This window comes from Camelus bactrianus, chromosome 12, assembly GCF_048773025.1.
Source record: "Camelus bactrianus isolate YW-2024 breed Bactrian camel chromosome 12, ASM4877302v1, whole genome shotgun sequence".
NCBI lineage: Eukaryota > Metazoa > Chordata > Mammalia > Artiodactyla > Camelidae > Camelus > Camelus bactrianus.
The window spans coordinates 57,035,277-57,058,011 of NC_133550.1; the positions used below are offsets into that span (position 1 = coordinate 57,035,277).

Genomic DNA, 22,735 nt, shown 5'->3' on the forward strand with positions numbered 1-22,735 from the left:
CAATGAGGTTTTGCTATGTAAGTGAAATAAGGAGAACTGAAAATTAAGTATCCTTCCTTTTAAGCCTTAGAATAAACCCACGAGGGCAGCATTGGTTGTTCTTTATTTGGTAGTTTTTTTTTTTCCTTTAAATAAAGTATTCCAAAATAAATACAAAATTCTTACTTTGTTGCCCGTATAAACTTGCCCCAAACTGAGACAGCTGACCTGATGTAGATGGTGATGCCAGCATCTAGAAACAAATTAATTATATTAGAGCATAAAGAAAGTACACAGAGCATTGCATTTACACTTTACAAATCTGTAGAACACATCATAATACGTGAGAGTCAAATCCACAGTTCTCAATCTTCAGAAAAATATAAAACAAACACTGCATAATAAAATCCATGTTACTTATTAAGAGCATATCACAATTGGGCGATATCAAACTGTGCAAATAAAATTAATTCCGATTACTACAAAGTTTTTTTTTTCTTCAATTTACTCTAAATGAAACTACAACAGCATCATGTCTTCACTTAAAAACAAACTTGGCTAACAAATACATGAACACAATACCTCAAAAAGTCAGTCTTTCTATAAATTTATAAGTGAAGTTTCTTGATTCTTAAATAATATATTAAGCTAAATTCTAAATTCAGTTTATTGAAGTTAAAAATAAAATTGTCTAAATAGAATTTTATATTTTATAATAGTTCCTGATTTTTATATAGAAATGTGTATCAAATAGGTAGAAAAATCTAACAAACGTACACATGACCATATAATAAACAGACGGTACAATACCAAAGGATAAGCCACAAATACTTACAAACATGTAAGACATGGTACACAACGTACATTGCATGTACACTGTATGTACATTCACAGCACTTGTGTACAATGCCTTTCAATTTATTGCATCATCTTTTTTTCCTTTAGAACAAGTTCTTTCAGGGTATTTATATTCATGGAACATGATATATTCATTTTTTATTTTCTCACAGAGACTAGCACTGCATGTGGCAGTACTATACACAAAACTAGATATTTAAACTGAGTAAATGAAAATGTGTATGTTTAAGTGTATGTTTGTGTATTCCCTGCCTTCTATTAAGCAACCACCAAAACACCTTAATTAAATAAGACATGAGCCAAGTTATCAAGAGGGTTATAATCTAGTGTAAGAACAGAATGAATTATACAACTAATTATATTCCAAGGTACAGTGTTCTAAGTGCTCCAGACAAAGTATAAAGTAGCACCAGAGAAATAACTGTAAACAAGGGTGAGGTAACAGGAATACTTTGTAGAGTGTTAACATCTGATGTGGGTGCAGATGAGGGCTCCTCCAGGAGTGTGAGTGTGATAAAAGTTAGTGACATGATTAGAATACAAACAAAATAAGAAACGTTAGTGTCTGGACAATAGAGTAATTAGGGAAAGGAGATAAGGCCCACTCTCTGTACACTGGGGTACACAAGAATGGGAAATAGAAGATTATGATGGGAGCCAGATGTAAAAGGTTTTCTTAAATTTTATACAAAGATGGCTACTAACTATGGCAATAAAGAGAAAAAATTTATGTCAGGAAGTGACATGATCAAATTGTGCTTTGGGAAGATAATTCCAATAGCAAAAATGGATGGGAATGGTAAGCTAGAACAGCAGAAGTGAAACCACGAAGGAGAGGTATTCTTGTGGTAAAAGCAACAGTGTCTGATGTCTGCTGAAATGGCTGAGGTACAGGGGAAAGGAGATGCGTGAAGAATCACTAGACAGGGAACTCTCCGAGGCCACCGTGGTTTCCAGTGGAGGTAGGGCTGAATTACACACTACTCTAAAAACAACAATATTTAAATATAGTAACAACTTTTCTTTAAAAAAAAAGCAACAAATCTTATAAATATTCCTTGGGAAATCGAGAGGGTATACAATGTAAACAGTTAAACTCAAAGAACACGCACTTTATGCCTGATCATGTTCTTCTGTTAGGTACAATGGTGGTTACTATCGCCACATAACCATAAACATTTTAATTTCAAGCACATTAAAGGTTCATTTCCAAATTGCAGGAAAAAGATCAAAGAAAATGTATAACATATAATGATGCTTTTAGTTGGTGACAGAAGGTAAAATCTTTCTACAAAATGCCTTAACAACTATATTTTCTGTTATCATTATCAGCTACAAAAGAAAGTAAAAGAATATAGTTTGCAAAGGCTTCAAATATAAGCTGTTGGCCAACGTGGATTTACGCTTTAGAACGGTCCATAATATGAATATTCTGAATGAACCACTAAAAATTTTACTTTCCCCAGAAGTGTATTTGTTTATTGAATACATAAACTCAAAAGAACAGACATTTTAGCCCACTTTCTCACAAAAGTTATACATTTACAAGTGAGTTATAGGTGTGCCAACACATCACCCCTCTCAGCACCGGGAGATTCAGGAGAGGAGACACAGCATGAGGGCAAAGGGGGCTTGGCTCCCGGTGCCAAACACTTGAGACAAAGAGCAGCAGGGTAACCCCTTGACCAGTGTGACATATTAAACAGCATCATTTTTTATGTGTAAGTACATGAAGAAGGTTAGCAAACACTGCCTTACAGGAATATGAAAGTAGTTTGTTAAATTTAACAGTTTATAACCTACAAACCATCCAAGTAAAATAAGCATTGAAAAGCTATACAAACGGATGTTAAAATGACTGCCTCAAAATGTATCAAAAATGCAAATAGTCCCTAATGGTATGAATTTTTAAACTCTGAAAGCATGCTTCATAAAATATATCACTGCTAAAAATGGATTTAAAATTGGATGTAACACACAAGGAAGGAATATGGGGTAGAAATGCTACCAATGAGGGCGAAGAAAAGGTACAGGAAGTGTACCCTGGCACAGCAATAGCTACAGTTAACAGACCACAGAAGAGTTACATATTTTTTCAAATGCTGAAACTTAACTATATGAAGTTAAATTTCTTTGAAAAATTTGGAACTTTAAATCAAGAGCCATATTGGATTAGGGAACGTAGCTAAGTGCAAAGAGCCCCACTTTGGAGTGAGAAAAAAATCTGGGTTTGAACTCTTAATTCTGCCACTTACCTACGGGAGAGCCAAGCCTGCTTCTTTCCTGTAAGATGGAAGTAGCACCACCTACCTCACAGGGCTGAAGTGAAGATGAAATGAGGTAAGACTTGCACACATTCAGTGCTCAATAAAGGGTCGTAGCAGCTGCTAGCAACCTAACCTTCCTCCCGATGCAGACTCTCACTAACAGAGTCAAAGGGGCAGCCTTTGGGTAATTTCTTGAATAGTACCCTAATTTGATATTCATTTTTGCCTAAGAAAGTAAAGAAGCTTATCAACATGAATTCTAGGTAAAATAAGGAGCAGAACATGTGTTCTCAGAGGGGGAAAACAGCAGGAAAAGATTAAATGTCACACAATCAGTAGAATGCTGAAACCAGTAAGAAGGTTACTGTGTCCCAACCTAAAACCATCATAACAATGATATTCTTCCTCATTTCTGTGTGCAATACATAATTCAGTCAAATAACAATAAATACCAGGAAGCAACTAGAAAAAATAGTAACGTAATTCAAGTCATTTCCGTGACTCAACAAAGAGCTCCCTTATCCTTTTAATATATAGAATGTCAAGGAAATCAACAAATTAGAAACTGTATTTTGTAAATTATTTCCACTGTTACTAGATACATTTCTGAAATTTATGACCAAAGTCTAAAATTATTTTGTTTTACAAAATGCGTCTTTAAAAACTTAATAATAGGCAAATCTGGCTCCCTCCAGCAAGCCACAGCAGCCAGAAGTGTTAATTATTCTATTCCCTCATGCTTCCCAATAGGGATCAGTTCTTACAATTATTCCCTCTAATAAATGTACCTTCAACTACAAAATCTATATTAAGAAACATTAAAAATCAGTTTGGTGAAGAAATAATTTTCTACATAACAAATTACTTCAAAATGCAACAAAGTTTTATTAAATAAAAATTCCCTGACCACAAAAACAATTTAAAAATAAGTAAGTTTTTAAGTGTTCCTTAAAAGTTCATTGTATAATATACTTAAAGGTTTGGTGATAATACAATTTTTAGCATTCTATTATTTTTATAAGGACAAAAACAACAAAGGAATATGACTTTGACTATATCATATCTACCAACAGAAAAAGAAACAAAGGGAAATAAAGTTTAAATCTAGACAGAATCTGAAGAACATTTTAAAGTTAAAAATAGTATGATTAAAAAAATAAGAAATCACTGAAGTCAGAATGAAATCTAGCAAACAGGCACAAAAAGAAAGACTACAAAAAGATAATACATTAAGAAGATCAAAAGAAGAAAAGGGACAAGGAAGAAGGCAAAAAACCAAAATAAGTCAGTCATAGGACCTGGCAGCTTATAAATCAGAAACCAACAACAAATTATGAGTTTACCAGGTACTGTAAGTAATTTTGATGAAAACATTTAAGTTTTAAAAAAAGTCATTTTAAACAGGATAATATATGCTGAAACAGTCAAAGTGATTAACTCCTAATTCAAATTCTTTGCTATGAAGAGTCTGGCAATGAACATCTTTATATTACATCATCTGAGTTTTAGGATAGAATCAAAGCACGAATTAACAGCAACATATATTAAAGGCCCTTAATGTGCACTGCTAAACTGTTTTCTACAAATTTTATTGCGCTTCCACAGCAGTTACTTCAGTGTTCTCTCACAGACACTGGTTACTCTTCCACTTAAAAAAAACCCAGAAAACAAAAAACAAAACCCTCCTTGCTGGTATGATAGGAACAAAGTGGTATTTTCTGACTATGAATTTTTATTACTGTTATTACTGGATGAAACACTTTGTAATTATTTTTGTAGATGTATCAAAATTTGTTATATATTTTAAGTATATCATTTTAACTCCCTTTTATCTTTAAAATACTTAGTTTGAAGATTATGAGAATGTCAATGAATTTAAGAGATTTTAATGAATATTCCCTTCAAATGATTTGACATTTAATTTCAATTTCTTTAAGGCATGGTCTGATTTATTTGTATTTAAATCTATTAGGTTATTTGCATATAAAAATCTGACATATTTATATATATGCAAATTTTCTAGTACAAGTTTTAAAGGTTATTTTTGAGTTTTTAGGTAAATAATCATATCATCTGCAAATAATGTTAATTTTGTTATTTTCAATATCAACTCTTTTCCCTCCCTTTCTCTAACAAATACTCAGTGAGTGTCTACTATCTCCTACATGTTATTATAGGTTCTAAGAACACAGTAGTAAACTAGAGAGCCAAGGTCCTTGCCTTTGTTAAACTTAAGTTCTAGTGGAGTAGACAGGATAATAAACAATTAATAAATCTGTACTTCAGGTGGAGTTAGGAGCTACAACTGTTAAAATGCAAGGAAGAATTTAGAAGGATATATAGTAGTAGTAGTGACACCATATACATAGAATGCTCAGAGAGACGGCTTCTCAGGTTAAGAGATTTTAGCAGACAATGGATGCAGTGAGACAGAAAACTATGTGAAGATCTGAAAAAACAAAGTGCCAAGGTCCTGAGACAGAAATAAATTCAATGAGCTTCGAAGAGTCAGCCAGCATGACTCCAGTGTCAGGTTAAATACTAATCCTGAGGATGACAATGATAACGGTGACAGAATGTATTCTTATTTTATACTAGATTTTAATGAAATATTGATCATTCATTAGCCTGAGGAAAATCCTACTTGCCATAACTGCTGCAGGCTAACACAAGTACCAAAGTGAGGTATGAGCTCCAACTGGGAACCATTTGTCAAAACCAGGAAGTAGCCTACTCTAATTAGGTTTAAGAGTTTTTTTTTTTGTTTTTTTTTTTTTAAGTAAGGAATAGGTGCTCTATCTCATGTCTTCACAGCACATATTAGAACAAGATAAGCAATTCCCACAAGCTTGTGCTTCTAAAATGATTATGCTTAACAATCATCAAATGAGTGCAACAAAGATTAGAAAATACGTTAGCAACTAAAATACAAACGTACTATTAAAGAAAACTCTAAACTGCCTAGATTATATTACCTCCAAAGAGTTGTCTATTATGTCTTACATGAGTGCTTTTCATTTTCTATAAGGTCTCCAAAAAGAAAATAATAATTAATAACAAATAAACAAAATTCACACAATTATATGATTCAGGTACTATTAGTATCTAAGCTCTACATACAGAAGGGAAACCAAGGCATAGGAGAGCTCATGTGACTTGCCCAAAACCACAGGGCTAATAAGTACCAACACCAAGATTTAAAAAAGGGAAAAGAAAAGGGAGAAATCAAGCCCACATCTGCCTATGATCTACTTAATCTTGTGAAAACATTTAAGCGACATGTCTGTAATATTTATAAAATTACTTTTATACTTGAAAAACAGCAAATTCAGCATTCAACAGAAAGACACATACATGTACAGATATCTCTTGAAATACAAGGCCTTGGAAAATAAGTAGTAGTCCTAAAGAAATACTTGGCAATTTAATTAGCACACAATCCTATAAAGAATGTTTCCCAAATACTTCTACAACCATGCATATGAGGAGAAAACAATTATGTTTTATGGTCTATGGCTAGGGTAAATCAATTGATTGGGTTTTGGAGGGGGTTTTGTTTGTTTTTTGGGTTTTGTGGGATAACTGGCTTAAAGATTCACTCAGCTGCTTGTCAGTTTTCCTTTATCATAAATTTCAATTCAAAATTATTTTCTCAGTCCTCTGAGAGAAAAAAACTACAAAATTATCCAGTCATTTATTTATTATGCTTCAGTTTTTCCTCTTCAAAAGCCTTATGAAGCACAAAATAATCATTATCTGCAGATGATATACACAGCTACCTAAAAAAACCCAAAAGAATCAAATGGAATGAAAATTATTATTTTTCATATTAGTAGCAACATTTAACATTTACTATTTGGTCTTCTGTAAGTTTTGCATATAGTTATTCATTCAGTCCTTACAACCACCATCCATGAGTCATGTACTATTATTCTTATTTTATAGATGAGACAACTAAGACACTCAGAGACTGAGTAATCTGCACAAGGACATAGCTAGTAAGTCATGTGACTGAGAGATAAACACAAAGTAGAGCCCACATCCCCAATCAATAAAAACGAATAAAAGAGATTTGTAAAGTAGTTGGTTATAAAATAAATATATACACACACAAACTATCCTATATACCAGAAAAAAATCAATCAGAAAAATGTAATGAAAATGGCAACCATAAAACCCTACTTATTAAAGGGCATGAAGAACAAGAATAAGAGACATACTCTGCTGAAAGGTAAACATCAGTATAAATGTGCAATAGCCAAAAACATTTTTGTAAAAGATGTGAAAGACCCAACCTGACTAAGATGTAAAAACAATAAAGCTACAGCAATTTAACTGTGTTGTAGTTCTCCCACAGAATCAGTATGATAATCAGAACAAAGGAGTTTAGAAATAGGCCAAACACATCAAGACATTTAGCATGTATTAAGAGAGAACTCTAATTAGCCATAAATAAATGGGCCAACTCAGGGGAGGCCAATTTCCTGACCACAGGCCAAATTCAGCACACTGTTTTGCAGAGGTACATAAAATAAGAATGGTTTTTCCCATTTTAAATGGTTATATAAGTACCTACATAATATCCTCCTGACCCACAAAACCTAAATATTTACTATCTGATTTTTCATGGAGAAGTCTTCTAACCTGTGATCTAAACCATAAAAAGTGTTGGGACAACTGGACACCAGATAACATCATGGGATGGGGCATGGAGAGGGAGGGTAATCTGGCACCATAAAATTCACAGCTTAAACCAAAATACACTTCTAATGGACGTAAGTTATATGTGAAGAATTAAGTACAAAAGTGCTAGAAGAAAGCAGGTGGGGAAAGCCTTCCTAGGTATGATCTCAAAACCAGAAACCACTAAAAAACAAACAAACAAACAAAACAGATGAGTCAAATTCAATAAAAACGGTATTTGTATTTAAAAAAAAACAGAGTAAAAAACTGGAAAAATATTTGTAACAAATGACAAGAGGTTATTAATTGTAATATATGGAAAATACTAACAAACAAGACTTACTGTCTCAATAGAGTAATAGAAAATGGCACAAAAACAGGTATTACACAAAGGAAGAAATACAAATGGCCGGCAACTACATGGAAGCCACATCAACGTGTGTGTGCAAATTTAGCAATGTTTTAATGCCCATAAAAACAGTAAGTTTCTTTTGTCTACTGGCAAAAACTTAAACATAATAGCTGGTATTCCCAAGGGCACAGAGAATGCTGATAAGAGTAAAAATTGGTACAAATTTTCTAGTGAAAAATGTCAATATGTCCCAGAGATTTAAATAGTAATACACTTTTTAATAAAAATATCTGAAACATAAAGTCAAAATTTTAGCAGTAAATTATTCCCAGTTGGCAATATTACAGGTAATTTTTCCTCTACCCTCTCCACGCATATCTTAAAAAATTTGTATAATACCCATATACTATTTGGTAATGAAAAAAGGTTTCAGCAACAGCAGCAGAAATTTATAAGTAGCTACTATATTATTATTCCCATTTTCAGATGAGAAAACTGAAGCTTGGAGGAGGTCTTGCTAATAGGCAAACCCAAGATCCAAACCCATATGAGTGCTGTTTTAGAGCCCAAATTCTTAATCTGTCTTACAACCTTCTTAAATTTAAAAAAAAAAGTTTCATGAAGCAAATCATTCTGTTATTTCTATGACAACTAAACTGGAATGGTAACCAACACACGTATGTGAGTGTGTGTAGTAATTCTGACTAAAAAACTGACATGTACTATTTCTGCCCTCTAGAAGACAAACATCTCTGTCACTCGTTCTCTGCACATACTTTATCAAGAATTTCAGTCTGAAAGCTTCATATCTTCCTAGTCAGAATGAATGCTTTTCATCAGTAAGTAATATTCCACACTACCACTTTTCCATCAAACTTAACTTGCACTATATACAAGAGTAACACACACGCAGATTAGTAGTTCTGTGGTGATGCTAACAGAAAGATACCTCAAATTATTTAGCTGTAAGATCAACACTTAAACATAGAAAATTATGAAAAAAATAATTCAATTATAATTTTCATCAGATAAGAAATAACTAAAAGTGCAGTAAGATAACAGAAAACTAACTAGATGACATTCTCTGAGCCGTTCAACTGAACACTATAAACAAAACCACCATACAAAAATTTGAAGAGTCCTAATAATGCACTTGATAGTCTGTTGCCAAAATGACAGAATTTTCAAATAAAAATAAAGGGGAATAACATCAAAACAGAAAAACAAAATAAAACCAAAATTCTAACTTAAATCTTGAGTAAGCCTATCTGTGAAATTCTAAAAAGACACAGGAAATGATTTAGCTAATGATCAACTTAAATGAAAAATGAGGGCATTTGTTACATATCTTAGAATTGTGTAAGTGTTTTAAAACATCAGTAAGAATCTCATTACATCGATGTCTAGAGTAGATTGTTATACGGATACAGAAATTAGGAATAGCAAGTTGATAGAAGTTTGAAAGGGGAAAAAAGTTAGGCAGGTACAAAGTACAGGAACGCAACTGGTTTGCCTATATTATATAGTATATAATTTAAAGTAGCTTACCAGAATTTGAAAATAACAATGGAGTTTATTTTAAAATATTTTATCAATTTGCTAATTATGACTTGGCTGCGTCCTAAATCCTTTAACTCCAAATGGGATTACTGAACTACTAGCCTTCCAAAGTACTTAATACATACTTCTATATCATCTCCCATGTTCTGAATACAGTTCTTTAAAATTTATCTATTGTAGCATCCCTAAAGCTAACAGGAGAGACGCTCCTCCTACCTGAGGTCTAGGATTGTAACCAGAATATTACAAAGCAAAGGAAAAGTTTCATCGAAGCCTGCTGTTTTATTGTTAAATCTGTGCAATCGGCTTTCTGCTCTTTATGTGCTGTTTTAATATAAAAACAGGTTACTTAAGTTCAATAAACAATTGATAATCTAGAAGTAATACGACGTTTCCCCATGTCTTCTGAGTACTTCCTACCACAGTATCACCATATCCCAACTTGAGAATCACAGGACATTTTGTCTCCCAGCTCATCATCTTTGTATCCCCAGGGCCTAGCACTGTGCCTAAAACGTAGTCACTCAACCAGGGATGGTTCTCTGCAGTTCATACACTGTTCTTCAGGAATAAGAAAAAGACATACGATAACGAGAGAACACAATTTAACTGGTTAACTTACATCTTTTTCTGACCGATGCGGAAACATAGAAGACTGGCTGTAGTACATGTTTTCGTCATGGTAGTCACTGTCGACCCCCTCTACAAACTTCTTTCTTGAAGCACCAAACATGCTGTTTGTCACCTAAACAAAAACAGTACTTTTGTCAAGAATAGTATTTTGGAAAATGTCAAGCTTTACCTTATTCCTATGTGGAAAACATAAAATGAAGGGCACATTTGCTAAGATAAAGAAACAGATCAACTAAGGATTAGTGGGATGTGTGAAAAAGCTGTAATAATACAGTATTAAATGTTCACTTTCAAGCTCTGAAAGTAAGAGGAGAAACTTAAAGCTGGTATTATGCAATGATTCCAATTACTTTAAAAGAAAAATATCACTTATTCTTGAAAAATGGCAACCCAATATAATTTTCTCAAACAAAGATTTTTTAAAAATTAAGTCTGGGTTTAATTACTCAAAATCTTCAAATGCATCTTCAGCATCAGTGTCTTTGTCATCGCTACATCTGATTTCTAAACTGTCTTCCTGAGTATATCATCTTCACTTACAATCAAAGTGTATTGAGATACAGTACTCTCTGAGTCCGTGTACAACAGCATACCAGAAGTTTTATCTCAGGCCACAGGTTCTTACTCATGTAACAGTAGGACCAGTTTTTCATTCATCATCCTGTTGTAAATTTATGATCTCCACTATACAATCTGCTTACTCTTTTGCTTTTTTAAAAGAAGTCTTTACCACATCTAACAGTAATAATTTTGAGCCCACATCAAGATAAATAATTACTAAATCTGTGCTAATTTTTCTTTTTTTCCCTTAGGGTGACCTCTAAAGTTTCAAAAATTATCAACTGACAAGTTATTGACAGTCAATGTGTCTTATCCCTGAGAGTACTCTGTAGTTCAAAGTAAGCTGAAATTTACTTATGATAGGAGAGATTTTTGAAGACTTAAATACATGGTGACTACATCTTTACACAAACAATTTGGGGAAAAACTCACATCAAATGGACATCTGTCTGGTACATTCATTATGAATAAGGGTGTTTTCTTCCATTGTAAGCAAGAATGAACAATTTCTTTTACTTCTCATTTCAAAATGAAACACTGTAGCTTACTACTGTGTATCAGTAGACATGGCGCACTAATATGTTGCAGACTTTAAAGGCCAAATTGGATGTGCAAGTTTGTTAAAAGCACCCATGCTATTTAATAATTACTTTATTTCTTAAGTTCCTTGTTAAATTTGTAGGAAACTCAAATATTCCTGTTGAGGTCTGAGAAAAAGCTATTCAGTTAAATATGAAGAAGTCTGAGGACAGCTTAACCACTGCTTTGCTGAATGTTTTTAGACTATAAACCTCTTTAGGTGTGCAATTAGAAAGACGTTTTTAAGGGTCTACTGATTTGTTAAAGCATATTTAATCTTCTTCGGGCAATGGACTCCCTGGTCAATCTCAGGCAAACTATTCTATAACTCTGAATGTAATTTCAGGGACCAGGATCCCACATGTCTATCCACCAACCCCCTAAGTAGTCCCTAGCAGGAAAAAGAAGTGTGTTTTAGTGAGTTTTATCTCAAAAAAGTAACAGTGGAAAAAAAGTACTTTAATAGTCTGCAAATTAAGACTCTTTACATTTGTTTGTTTTTTAAAAGTTAAAGATACATTTAATTCTCTTTAAAGGATCATTACGACAGAGTTCTAATTCTAAAAAAGGATAATAAACATAGGAAAATGGCATGAAACTTGCAGAATTCAACAAAATTTCAGGAGAGAAGCAGCATATCTCTCATCAAATTTTACACACATAAATTAGCTCAAATAGATACAAAGCGAACTCTTCTTTTAACAATTTTTGTATAAACATTTGTCAACAGAACCAATTATAGACACTTAGAATTCCAAAATTGAAATTAATTGTACAAAATAAAAAAAGACTTCATGCTAATATTGTGCAAACAGGTTTTACTGTTTTGAACACAACACCAAACACGTGAAATGCCTAAGACAGAGAAAAATAGCAATATTTCTCTTCCATCAATACAAAAGTTTCCCAAGATTCACTGTGTACGTGTAGGAAGGAGGGAGAAAACACAAATATGCAGAATTTCATTTTTGTTTTGTGTACTTCAACACAGAAATTATACATCAGTGAAAATACTAATTACTTTTACATGACTTCAGACAAAAAAAATAGAGTGTAACAACAGGACCTTCAACAGTAAACCCTACTTCCAGGGATGGGTACTGGGATCAAACAAAGAATTCTCTGATCCATGGCAAAGTCAGAAAGAAAAAAGACAACACAGTAAATTTTTCAAAAAAAAACTAGCTTTATTTAATTTTAAAGGGTGTGTCCTTTATTCCATATCAGAATGATAGAATTGAGTACAAAAGTATTTTAGAATAGCCAGGAAGAGTGAAACTGGGAAGAAAACAATCAAACCGAGAAGTAAAGGAACCAGCTAGGCAAAGACTGGCATAAAGAGCATTCAGTGCAAAGGGAACAGCAAGGTCCTCAGTGGTGTGGCTCAAGCAGAATCAGTTCAGTGGAGGAGGGTAGGGACTCAAGTCAGAGATACTGGTGGGAGCAGATCACGTTGCACCTTGCAGGCCTGGGGGACTTTGGACTTTATCTTATGTGAAATGAGAAGTTAAGAGAGAATTTGGGGGCAGTTTAAGAGTGACATAATTTGGCACAGGTATATGTGTATATATATATGTGGGTGTACACACATATATATGCCATACAATCATATATATATGACATATATATGTATACATGTAGATATACATATAGATATGATTGTAGCTACTCTGTAAGGAATGGATAAAAGAGGGGACAGAGTGGAAGCAAAAACAAGTTAGTGAGAGATGATGGTGGCTCAGACTACAGTGGTAGTGGCAGAAGCGGTGAAGCAGTTTAAGAACATATTTTGAGGGAGAGCTGACACTAATGAATATAAGGATGGATGAATGATATAAAAGGGTAAAGTATTCATACTACCCCCTAGAAGAGAATAAGTAGGAATCAAAGGAAACTAGAAGTCAATTTTTATCAAGGAGGGTACGTCAATACACAATCGAAATATATTGAAATCACAGTTATGCCATAAAGTCAATTGGTAAATAGAAATTTTAAAAACTAATTTAAAATCAAAATCATACGTCATTTTACATACATATAAAATCTGTTCAAATATTTGATATATACAATTTATTAGCTTTTTTCAAGCAAACATGTAAAAAGGCTTACATCTACTTTGTTAGCTGACCACCTTCTCTCTCAACTCTCATACCAGATGTTTTAACAAAGGAGAAGTAAAAACAGATTTTACCAAGAAAAAATATGAAATATGTATGTACTAAAAGCAGAATTTCTCAAGGCTTTTATGAACACAGATCTAAAACGTTTAACTAAGGCATTTTATGTCTGCATTGACTTCTTAAGAACTAATTAGAAAGTGTGTGTATGTGTGCTTACACTAATTCTGTCAGCCCTACAAACTCTCTCCCTCCCCCAAAAAAAGAGTTGGCCTCAAAATGTAACACAGAGAGGAATTAAACTGAGAAGCAGAATGGAAGCACTAAGTTGGCTGGATGTTCCTAGTAAATGACTTTATTATTTAATTGGGACTAGCTATGAATTCCTAACTTTTAACATGTACATACAATATTTCAAAGTCAAATGCAATAAATCAGAATAATTACCGAAGAATTCACAAAACTTCAGCCTTGAGAGATTCTTAACCAACAACTTCAAAGACTAGTAAAGTGGCCCCTGATCCAAGTGTGATGAATAGTAACTACAGAACGAAGAGACAAGACACAAGACTGGGGCTTTTTAAATGGTCATGGAAACAAAACTAGGACACTTTACAAGTGAAACTGCAAAAACAAAATTTAGGTTGAGAGATAGAAAAGATAGAAAGATAAATAGGAAAAGGTGAAAAACAGACTCAGATCACAGCCAAGGCAGGATGGACATCATTTAATCTTCACAAATTTCTTTTAGCAAGGCCTCTGGAGAGGAACTTAACTCTAAGATCATTTATTGTCTACAAGCTGGCAAAGTCTGGTCCAGGCATGGAATCCTATTCCCAGGGAACAGAACACATCCCATGGCAGAGTGGTCCTTTTCCTGATAATTAACAAATGTAGGTTGATTTTGAAATCCATCTCCAGTCTTAACTCAAGGTTCCAGCAGCACATTTTAAAGTGCTGCTAGACACTTCTATCCGAGAAGTACACTTTAATAAACTAAATCGGTAATATTTAAAACTGATTTTCAAGTTATTTTCTCCTGCTTCTTTCTGCACATCATCACACTACACCCTTTCTTCACAGTGGCCTTCACATTTGTTTCTTGCCATTCTTCCTATTATCATCTTAGTTTAAGCCCTGGACTAGTGTTTTTTTTCAGCCTCCTGACTGATCTCTCTTTACATTTCAATAAACATGCTGAGGGTTTACCATCAGTTATGCCAAAAATTGTGCTAATGAAGACAAAAATGAGTAAGTAGCAGTCCCAGGTCTACACAAATAAGGGAATATTTAACTTTATCTGAGGGAGAGACTGAAAGATCTTATATAGTAAGTAATATCTGAACAAAGCCTTGATTTAAAAAAAAAGTAGAAGTATGTCAGTGGGAGATGAAGAAAACTTTGACATAAGAAATAGCATACTTAAGTGCTCAGAAGAGAGAAAGCTCAAAGGACACAGAACTTTTAATATAACCAACAAGGAGGACATCTGGAAGGACAGCGATGGGTGGTAAGGAAAAGTAGGCCAAATTTCAGCACCAGGTCAAGAGGGCAAGGATATGGGTAGGAAAATCAGGTACAAAAATCAGGATGAAGACTTCCATCAACCAACATTTTATTATGGTGTCATATTCATAACCACTATGCTGAATCTCACTCTCCTGCTCTCATCTCTCTTGTTAATTTCCCCCAGCTAAAGGGGGAAATTATCCACCTGTATCCACCTAAAGGATACAGACCAAGATTCCTTAGATCATGACTTGAACATAATTTTGCCGCAGTAATTAGCTCAAAACCCAACACAAACCTTATGCCTCATCTTAATTTGGGTTATTCACAGTTGTTCCTATTCATAATCTCTGAAAAATGCCATCTGTAACCCCTGCCATCTTCAACAATTAAAACTCAAGCTGATCAGATTAACTTTAAATATTTATTGAAATCATCCATATCTTTCCAACTCTGTCATTTCTGAGCATAAGCATTTCCAATACCCTCAAACAAATCTTAACTAATCCATTCTCATTCTTCTCAAGTCTACTCTCCCATATCAGCCAAGTGAATTTTTAAAATAAAAATTTAATTATCATAGCCCTGCTGACTGAAATGCCTCAACAGCCTCCTAAATCAGTAAGACTTATAAGGCCCTATGTAATCTGGCCTTAACTCCCTTCCCAGATCCCCTGCCACCACTAAACTGTTGCCACAACTTCAGTTACTGAAACACAAGTTTTCTACCTCTGGGCCTTTGTATGTGCTGACACCGCTACTAAGAATACTTTCTCCCATTCTTTGAAACTTTCACAGTAAATCAGGACCCCTGACTTACAGAATCATTGAAAATACCTTATCATAACTATAACTATACAATAATAAGAAATAACTTTTATTGACCATGTACTAAATGCCAGGCAATATATTCTAAATGCTTTAAAACGTATTTATTTATATAATCTTCATAATTGACTTAGTATAACTATGTAATTTATGTATGTAATCCTCATGTATTTAGTTATTTAGTCCTCACCTTTAGATGAGAATACTGAGAACTAGAGAAAGCAGGGTAACTTGCCCAAGGAAATATATCTGATGTGTCTAAGGTTCCAAACCTGATAAGTGACAGAGATGGAATATGAACCCAGACAATCTGCTAGAGTCCCCCCCTTTTTACCACTGCAGTACACTGACTCTCAGACATACAGTTTAATGTGCTTATTCTCCCCAAGCTGTAAGCTTCATGATGGGAGAAGCAGTAAGGGGGAAAAAAAATGGAAGGGCTAATTTTGTAGTAAATAATGGTAAGTAAAGGGTACCACATGAAATATTTGTGCATGCCAAAAAGATTTCTTTAGCAGAAGAATGAGAATGAACTGACTAGAGGTATGTGAAATAAAAGCCAGTCTCTACCAGACTGAGTGTATCTATTTTAGAGAAACTGACATTAATTTTAGAATAAAATTATGCTTAAAAGAACACTATTACACCAATTAAAAAGTAATTAGTTTCCATATTTCTAGTGAACTAATATTTTTACTTTCAAAATAGTAAATATAATTTAATCATTCAAGGAAGGAATTAGGAATAAAAACTCTAAATTTATTATAAGCTACTGAAATAGACATTGTAGCATTAAACAAGTAGGATATATTTACAGACCTGGTTAAAACAAGAATAAAGCCCTAATGGCAACTTGTTTTTGTGGATTCTATTTCTATAGTAGCTAAGAGTTTTACTGTTAACATGATGATACATGTGTTCCATCATAAAATCAACTATTTCACAACATTAAAGTATAAAGACTTTCTACAGCCAACAACTTTTCACCTTTAGCAATAGTTTGCACTCATCCTGTATTAAAAGGATAAAGAGCACCAACTGCAAGTGGGATGTGGGGTGTGAGACTATTCTTTTACCCCCATTTCCATAATGGAGAATTTACTGACTATGAATGGTGAATACAGAATTTGATTTCTTGCTTACTTCTCTCTCCCAATTTCATATTCATTATCAGCAAATAATTCACACAAATACATATACACACAAGTTCTCTGTTGTCTACAAAGTAGGCAGAAAATAAAATAAAAATCACAGCCAACTGAAATTAACATTTATCTGCCTTCAACAAGATGTAGTCAATCAAAATTGAAACCAATCATGAGAAGCCATAATATCTGAAGACAATCTGGTACCTTTATTAATAGCCTTTAGAGGGAAAAGCTGATAGATCAAATCTCACTGAAATACTGCCCAAATTCTATGGAACTAGAATACACATATCAAACATGATATATACTACAACCTAGAAATATTTATAACCCAAGGAATTTTTGTTTTAGCAGTATTTTTTGTTAATAGGACTTCTGAGCTACCAATCCTACTTCACAACTGTTATAAATAATCCTAATTTTACTTCATTCCTGAAAAACACTAAAAAAGCGAAATGGGATTAAGTAAAGGAGAGAAGGGTACTTACACTGGAAAAAAGATCTAGCTTCTCAAAGAACAAAGAATTTAATATCTGGAAGTCTTCAGGAAAGGAACAATCTTTCCTCGTATTAAAAAAAATACTACTTTTGAAGTCCTACCAGTTCTAGAATACCACGGCTTGATACCTATAATATGATAAATGTATAATGAATAGTTTTTTAATCTGCTTAGGATGGATCTAAGAAAAGTGAAGTTTTAGATAAATTTTAAAGTGAGATTTCCTAAATTCATCAACTTGAATTGGTATCATGGAAATAAATAAACGCCATTCATTTCAGTTTCAGCACATGCAGAATGCGATAAATGAGCAACAAAAGCCTTCATGAATACTTAAAAGGCAGTTAACAGTTGCACAGGAAACTCTGGTTGGAAATGTGATTCAGCAGAAAACTAGGGGCCTATGTGAACATATCCACAATCATTATTTCGAAGGGCAGGCACAGAGTCCTTTCCGGGGATTATAGGACTATTGTATAAATGGTCTCATCAAAAAACAAAACACAACAAAAACATGGGGTAGCTCATATTGGAGGAAAAGATGGAGAGGGCGTGCAAAGAGACAGAAGAAAACCCTGATCCAAAGACTGTCTACTGGAAGCTGGTGTCCGAAGCTGCTTTACTCAGATGATAGTCCCAAAACCACACACACCATGTGTTAACAAGTGCCCCCGAAATCTAAAATTCTCTGAAGAGTATTACCAAAAAGCCTATAAATGCCTCTATCCATCTGACTTTGACCTAGGGAGAATATGTTGTGCACAGTTCGACTTGAAGAAACAGATTCTGTGGTTTTCCAAAATCTTGAAGTCACCTGTATCAATATACCTTATACAGATTCAAACTTGAACCACCAACATACCAGCTTTAAAAGTGCATCATCTTAAAATAAAAACTTTAGTAACTCAAACAGTGCTAATCATAAAAAAAAAGCACACAATCATATATCAACTAAAGAACCAACTATAATTAGTATGCCTTGTAAGCAGTAAGTTGGAGTTGAGAACTCACATAACAGGATCTAAAATTAAAATAAGGAATATTTTACCTTAAATATTAAAACATAAATTTATAAAATACAAGCAGAAGAATAATAACAGTAAAAACACCCTTAAATTTTGAATATAAAACAAATCCTCTAAACATGAAGGTAAGTTTTTTAATAAGGGTGAATATCTTAAACTAATGCTTAAAGGTGGGGGTGGGGGTATGAGATCTCTTTAATAAAGGAGAGAGGAAGGGAATCCAAAAGAAACTGGAAGTATGGTCTTCTGTGCTGGGGGATATGGATTTCTACACAGCTCCCAATAGATTTTAAAAATCCCTAGAACTAAGAGGAAAAGGAGAGAGAAACTGCTGAGGATTCCATACTTTGAGAACCTACTCTGAGACCTGCAATACCAAATACTTGTGACCCAATCTCTTTAATCCTTTTGGCTTTCTTCGTTTCAGAAAAAAAAAAAATTTAAATTCTGAAGAACATTTCTCTGAAGAAATGTTAGCAATCATAGGCCATATTAGGGGATGGGTATAGCTGAGCAGTAGAGTGCATGCCTAACATGCACATTAATTTTATTTTTCCTGGGTATAATTTTGAATGTCTTGCTATGTGCAAAAGAGTCTAAGACTGTAAATAAGAATTATACAGGATAGATTAGGGAGAACTAAAGAAACAATCGTTAAGGGCTTTCTGAGAAGCAAGAGCCTAAAACGATAGTATTTATTATGCATTAAGGAAAAAAAAATCTGTATTGTCAGATCATGATTTGGGGGACAAGGAAGACAAGTAGAAAATGCCAGGAGTGTTGGCATTTTATACACACACACACTCCACACACATAAAATCTGGTGAACGTGTCCACTCAACAAATGTTTGCTGAACTTTGTACCAGATATTGTGCCTTCACTGCTTCTATACTTATTTTTGTTAACCTCAAATCTAGAGATGGGTAAAAGTGTTTCAGTCTTCCCACCTAGATTTCAAAGAAAAAGATGTTTGAAGTTTCCATTTCTGCAAATATTAAAAATATAGCTACCTGCCTAAAACTATGGGAAAGGGAAGAACAGTATGTCTAAAGCTAGCAGAAGGAAGCAAAAGCTTGCCTCCTTCTGATACCAAGCTACATGTGGCAAAATTTTAGGTCTATGGATTTTTGCTTTCCCTGAGTTTTTCTCTTAGCTACTTTTCTGAAAATGAGTTTTCTAGTGCTGCTATACTCTGTGGAGAATTCATATTCTTTAAAAAACCTAACAACTCGCTTCTGCATTATAACATTAATGGTTTATTCAGTTTCCCCTGTTTCACATCTAACCAATAAGAAATAGAATTATTTCCTAGATTACTAGGACTTCATTTGACAATTCATGAGGTAATTTTATCAAAAAAAAATTGATAAGAAACATCATATTTTTAAACAAAATGACTCACTGGCAAAATGGCCCAACATCCACCCTTAAAACACTGATGACAGTACCATTTTTTTCCCCAGCCTCTCCCACCACATACTTACCTGTGAAACTTCTTTCAACATTTGCTATTCTGGGGGTTGGAAAGCTCAGAGCTGGAGGCTGAAGTGAAGAAGGAAAGGTTGGAGGGTGAGCCATGGCACCAGCCCCACACTAGGAGCTCCCCTGAGATACTACAGCAGGGTTGACACCATAGCTCTGAAGTTCAAACTCCAGCAAACGATAAGAAAGGAGTCCAACCAGAACATGATAAACGATGGGATTCTTCTGCTCTTTGAAAAATAAGGAAATCATGCTATAAAGATCTGAACGTCCAATTTAAACATTATGACTCCCTGTTCACATCTTCATTATTCCCCAACCCCAGGTTCACCTCTCAGACTGAGTCAAAGTACTAATCAAAACAAAGGGGGTGGGGGGCATGGTGCTTAGGCAGAGCTTTCTATAAACCTGCACACAAAAAATGAAAAGGATGGGGCTTACCTGGCCATCATAAAAGTGTCTAGACTCTGCCTATCTGCCCCTTGTATACTTTCTTGCTCTCCTAAACATGAAATCTAAGGCTCTCATACACATTAACACCATCAAGCAGCAGAATGACAGGTGGACTACCTGGATGTATTTAAATTCCTAAAAGTGGACCAGGGAGCTTTTAAATACCCAGGGGTAACTTTTGGTATACGTATATGCCTTGGGAAAAATCTAATTTCTTAAAAGTGTTCCACTTTGATAAAAGCAAATAAGGACCTCTCAATTAAAACAACTTTAATCAAACTAGATGATAAAAAAACACTTTTACGGAAATCAATCTAAATACAGGACTTTCACTAAATGAGACTTATAGTTTTATGAGAATTTGAATCCTTCTTTTATAATATAAAAAGCAAATTACTGATTCAGAAGAAACTAGATTCTGACTATTATGACTAAGGCTAATAAACACAGATTCTCATTTAAGTTATTTAAAGACAATATTCAGTAACATATTATTGAAAGTGACAAATGTTTTAAAACAGTAAACTAAATATAGAGGAATATCAGAATACTGAATTATGTTATATGAAGCAATTAAAAATGAGAAGTAGTCTTTCAGCAAGGGAACACAGGACACTTCAAATACCTCTAAGCACCTTGCCATATAAATTAATCCAACAAATACTCAGTCAGCATCTACCATGTAATGTGCTAAATATTTACATTTATACCTTTATATACTTCATCCATTTGATGCTCAGAATAAAGAACATCACAAATCAAAGAGGGTCAAGTTGGAAACACATTTACAATGCTCCTGAACCATTACTCTGGCCTCCAAGGCCTTAGTGAACTTACCCTTCATTACCTCCAATCTCTTACCATTTGCTCCTTCTCTTAGAATGTTCCTGCCACACTGCCCCCTTCCCTTCTTGTTCTTCAAACACAGGAGGCATACTCCTGCCTCTAGGCCTTTATACTTCTTGTACCCTCCAGGAGTGCTCTTCCCCTGGGTATCTACGCTTCACTTCACCATACTTCAGGTACTGAGCCAGCCTAGTGAGGACTTCCCTGTCTATTCTATTTAAAAGTACACTATTCTTTACCCCAACCCCTTAGGCACTCTCTATCCCCTTCCCTACTTTAATTTTTTCTCCAAAGCATGTATCAACATATAATACACAATGCATTTTATTGTGTTTAATGTCTTCCTATGCTCTAAAAACATCAGCTCCATGAGAATAGAATTTTTTTTGGTCTCTTTGCTCACACAGAATCTGGAACAGTGCCTGGCACAGAGCAGGCACATGACATGAATATGTCCTCCACTTACTCCATGCAAACTGTTACCTAAGGGTTATCTGACAGTAATCCATCAATGCAGCACTCACGGCATGTGCGGAAATTTTATGAGCAACAACATTTATTGTTAAAAGTAATGGCATTATGTCAAAAATTAATGTTAAATTTAGTATTTCTGAAACATATATGAATAAAGTTGTTTTATGCCTTTTTCACTGAAATTGACAACCACTTCCAAAATACCTAATAGACTACCAGACATCTTCAGTGATTAGAATGCTCTACCATGAGAAATTTAGATAAGAATTTGGAGATTAAAATTTGTTTTTTCTATTTTCCAAGCTCTTTCTCAAGTTAGATTACTCTTAAAAAGTTGTTTCGGACTTAACAGTTTAATATGATGCGACAACACACATGCTATTTTTCTACAAAAAAAAAAAATCCCACTGGAAGAATTATACTACTTAGAGCCACTGGGTTGCACTGTAGTCCATGGGAAAACGCACTCCTTGGAGTTAGCTGAACAGCATACTGCTGGAGCAGTCTAACACAGTGGGCCTGGTACACATAAGCACTAATATGTACCGAGTGTTTACCAAATTAAGTACTGCTCAAAGCACTTACAATGTCACTTAATCATAACAAAACCTTTGTAAGATGTACTTTTACCTCAAATTGAGGCACAGAAGGATATGGTCTACAGATTCATTAGATCAAAAATATTTCTCTAGCCCCTGGAACCCCAATAAGACACCAAAGGTTCATTCTCCAGGAAAACCCAAGTGGACAGGCTCCAAATTTTGGAACAAAACCAAAGCATAGGTGAGGGGTGAGGTATCTTGAAAACTGAGAGATAAAGTAAAGCCTTACATTCTGAACTGTGGGATCCTCAGCTTTCTTTCCTTAACCTGCTTTCAGAA

At 34.2% G+C, this 22,735-nt stretch overlaps 1 protein-coding gene across 8 annotated transcripts in view; it reads right to left on the reverse strand.

The window, feature by feature from the left end:
- CNOT2 (CCR4-NOT transcription complex subunit 2) overlaps positions 1 to 22,735 on the reverse strand; it is a 104,841-nt gene that overhangs the window by 32,988 nt on the left and 49,118 nt on the right. For 5 of the 8 annotated variants that reach the window (XM_010958872.3, XM_074375422.1, XM_045519464.2 and 2 more), the window contains 2 exons: positions 10,322 to 10,444; positions 166 to 232 (listed from right to left, as the gene is read on the reverse strand). In XM_010958872.3, the coding sequence (XP_010957174.1) occupies positions 166 to 232; positions 10,322 to 10,444 (190 nt within the window). Of the gene's footprint in view, positions 1 to 165; positions 233 to 10,321; positions 10,445 to 20,083; positions 20,142 to 22,735 lie in introns of those variants that run through there. The other 3 variants (XM_045519463.2, XM_010958874.3, XM_045519465.2) reach the window with 2 other exon arrangements.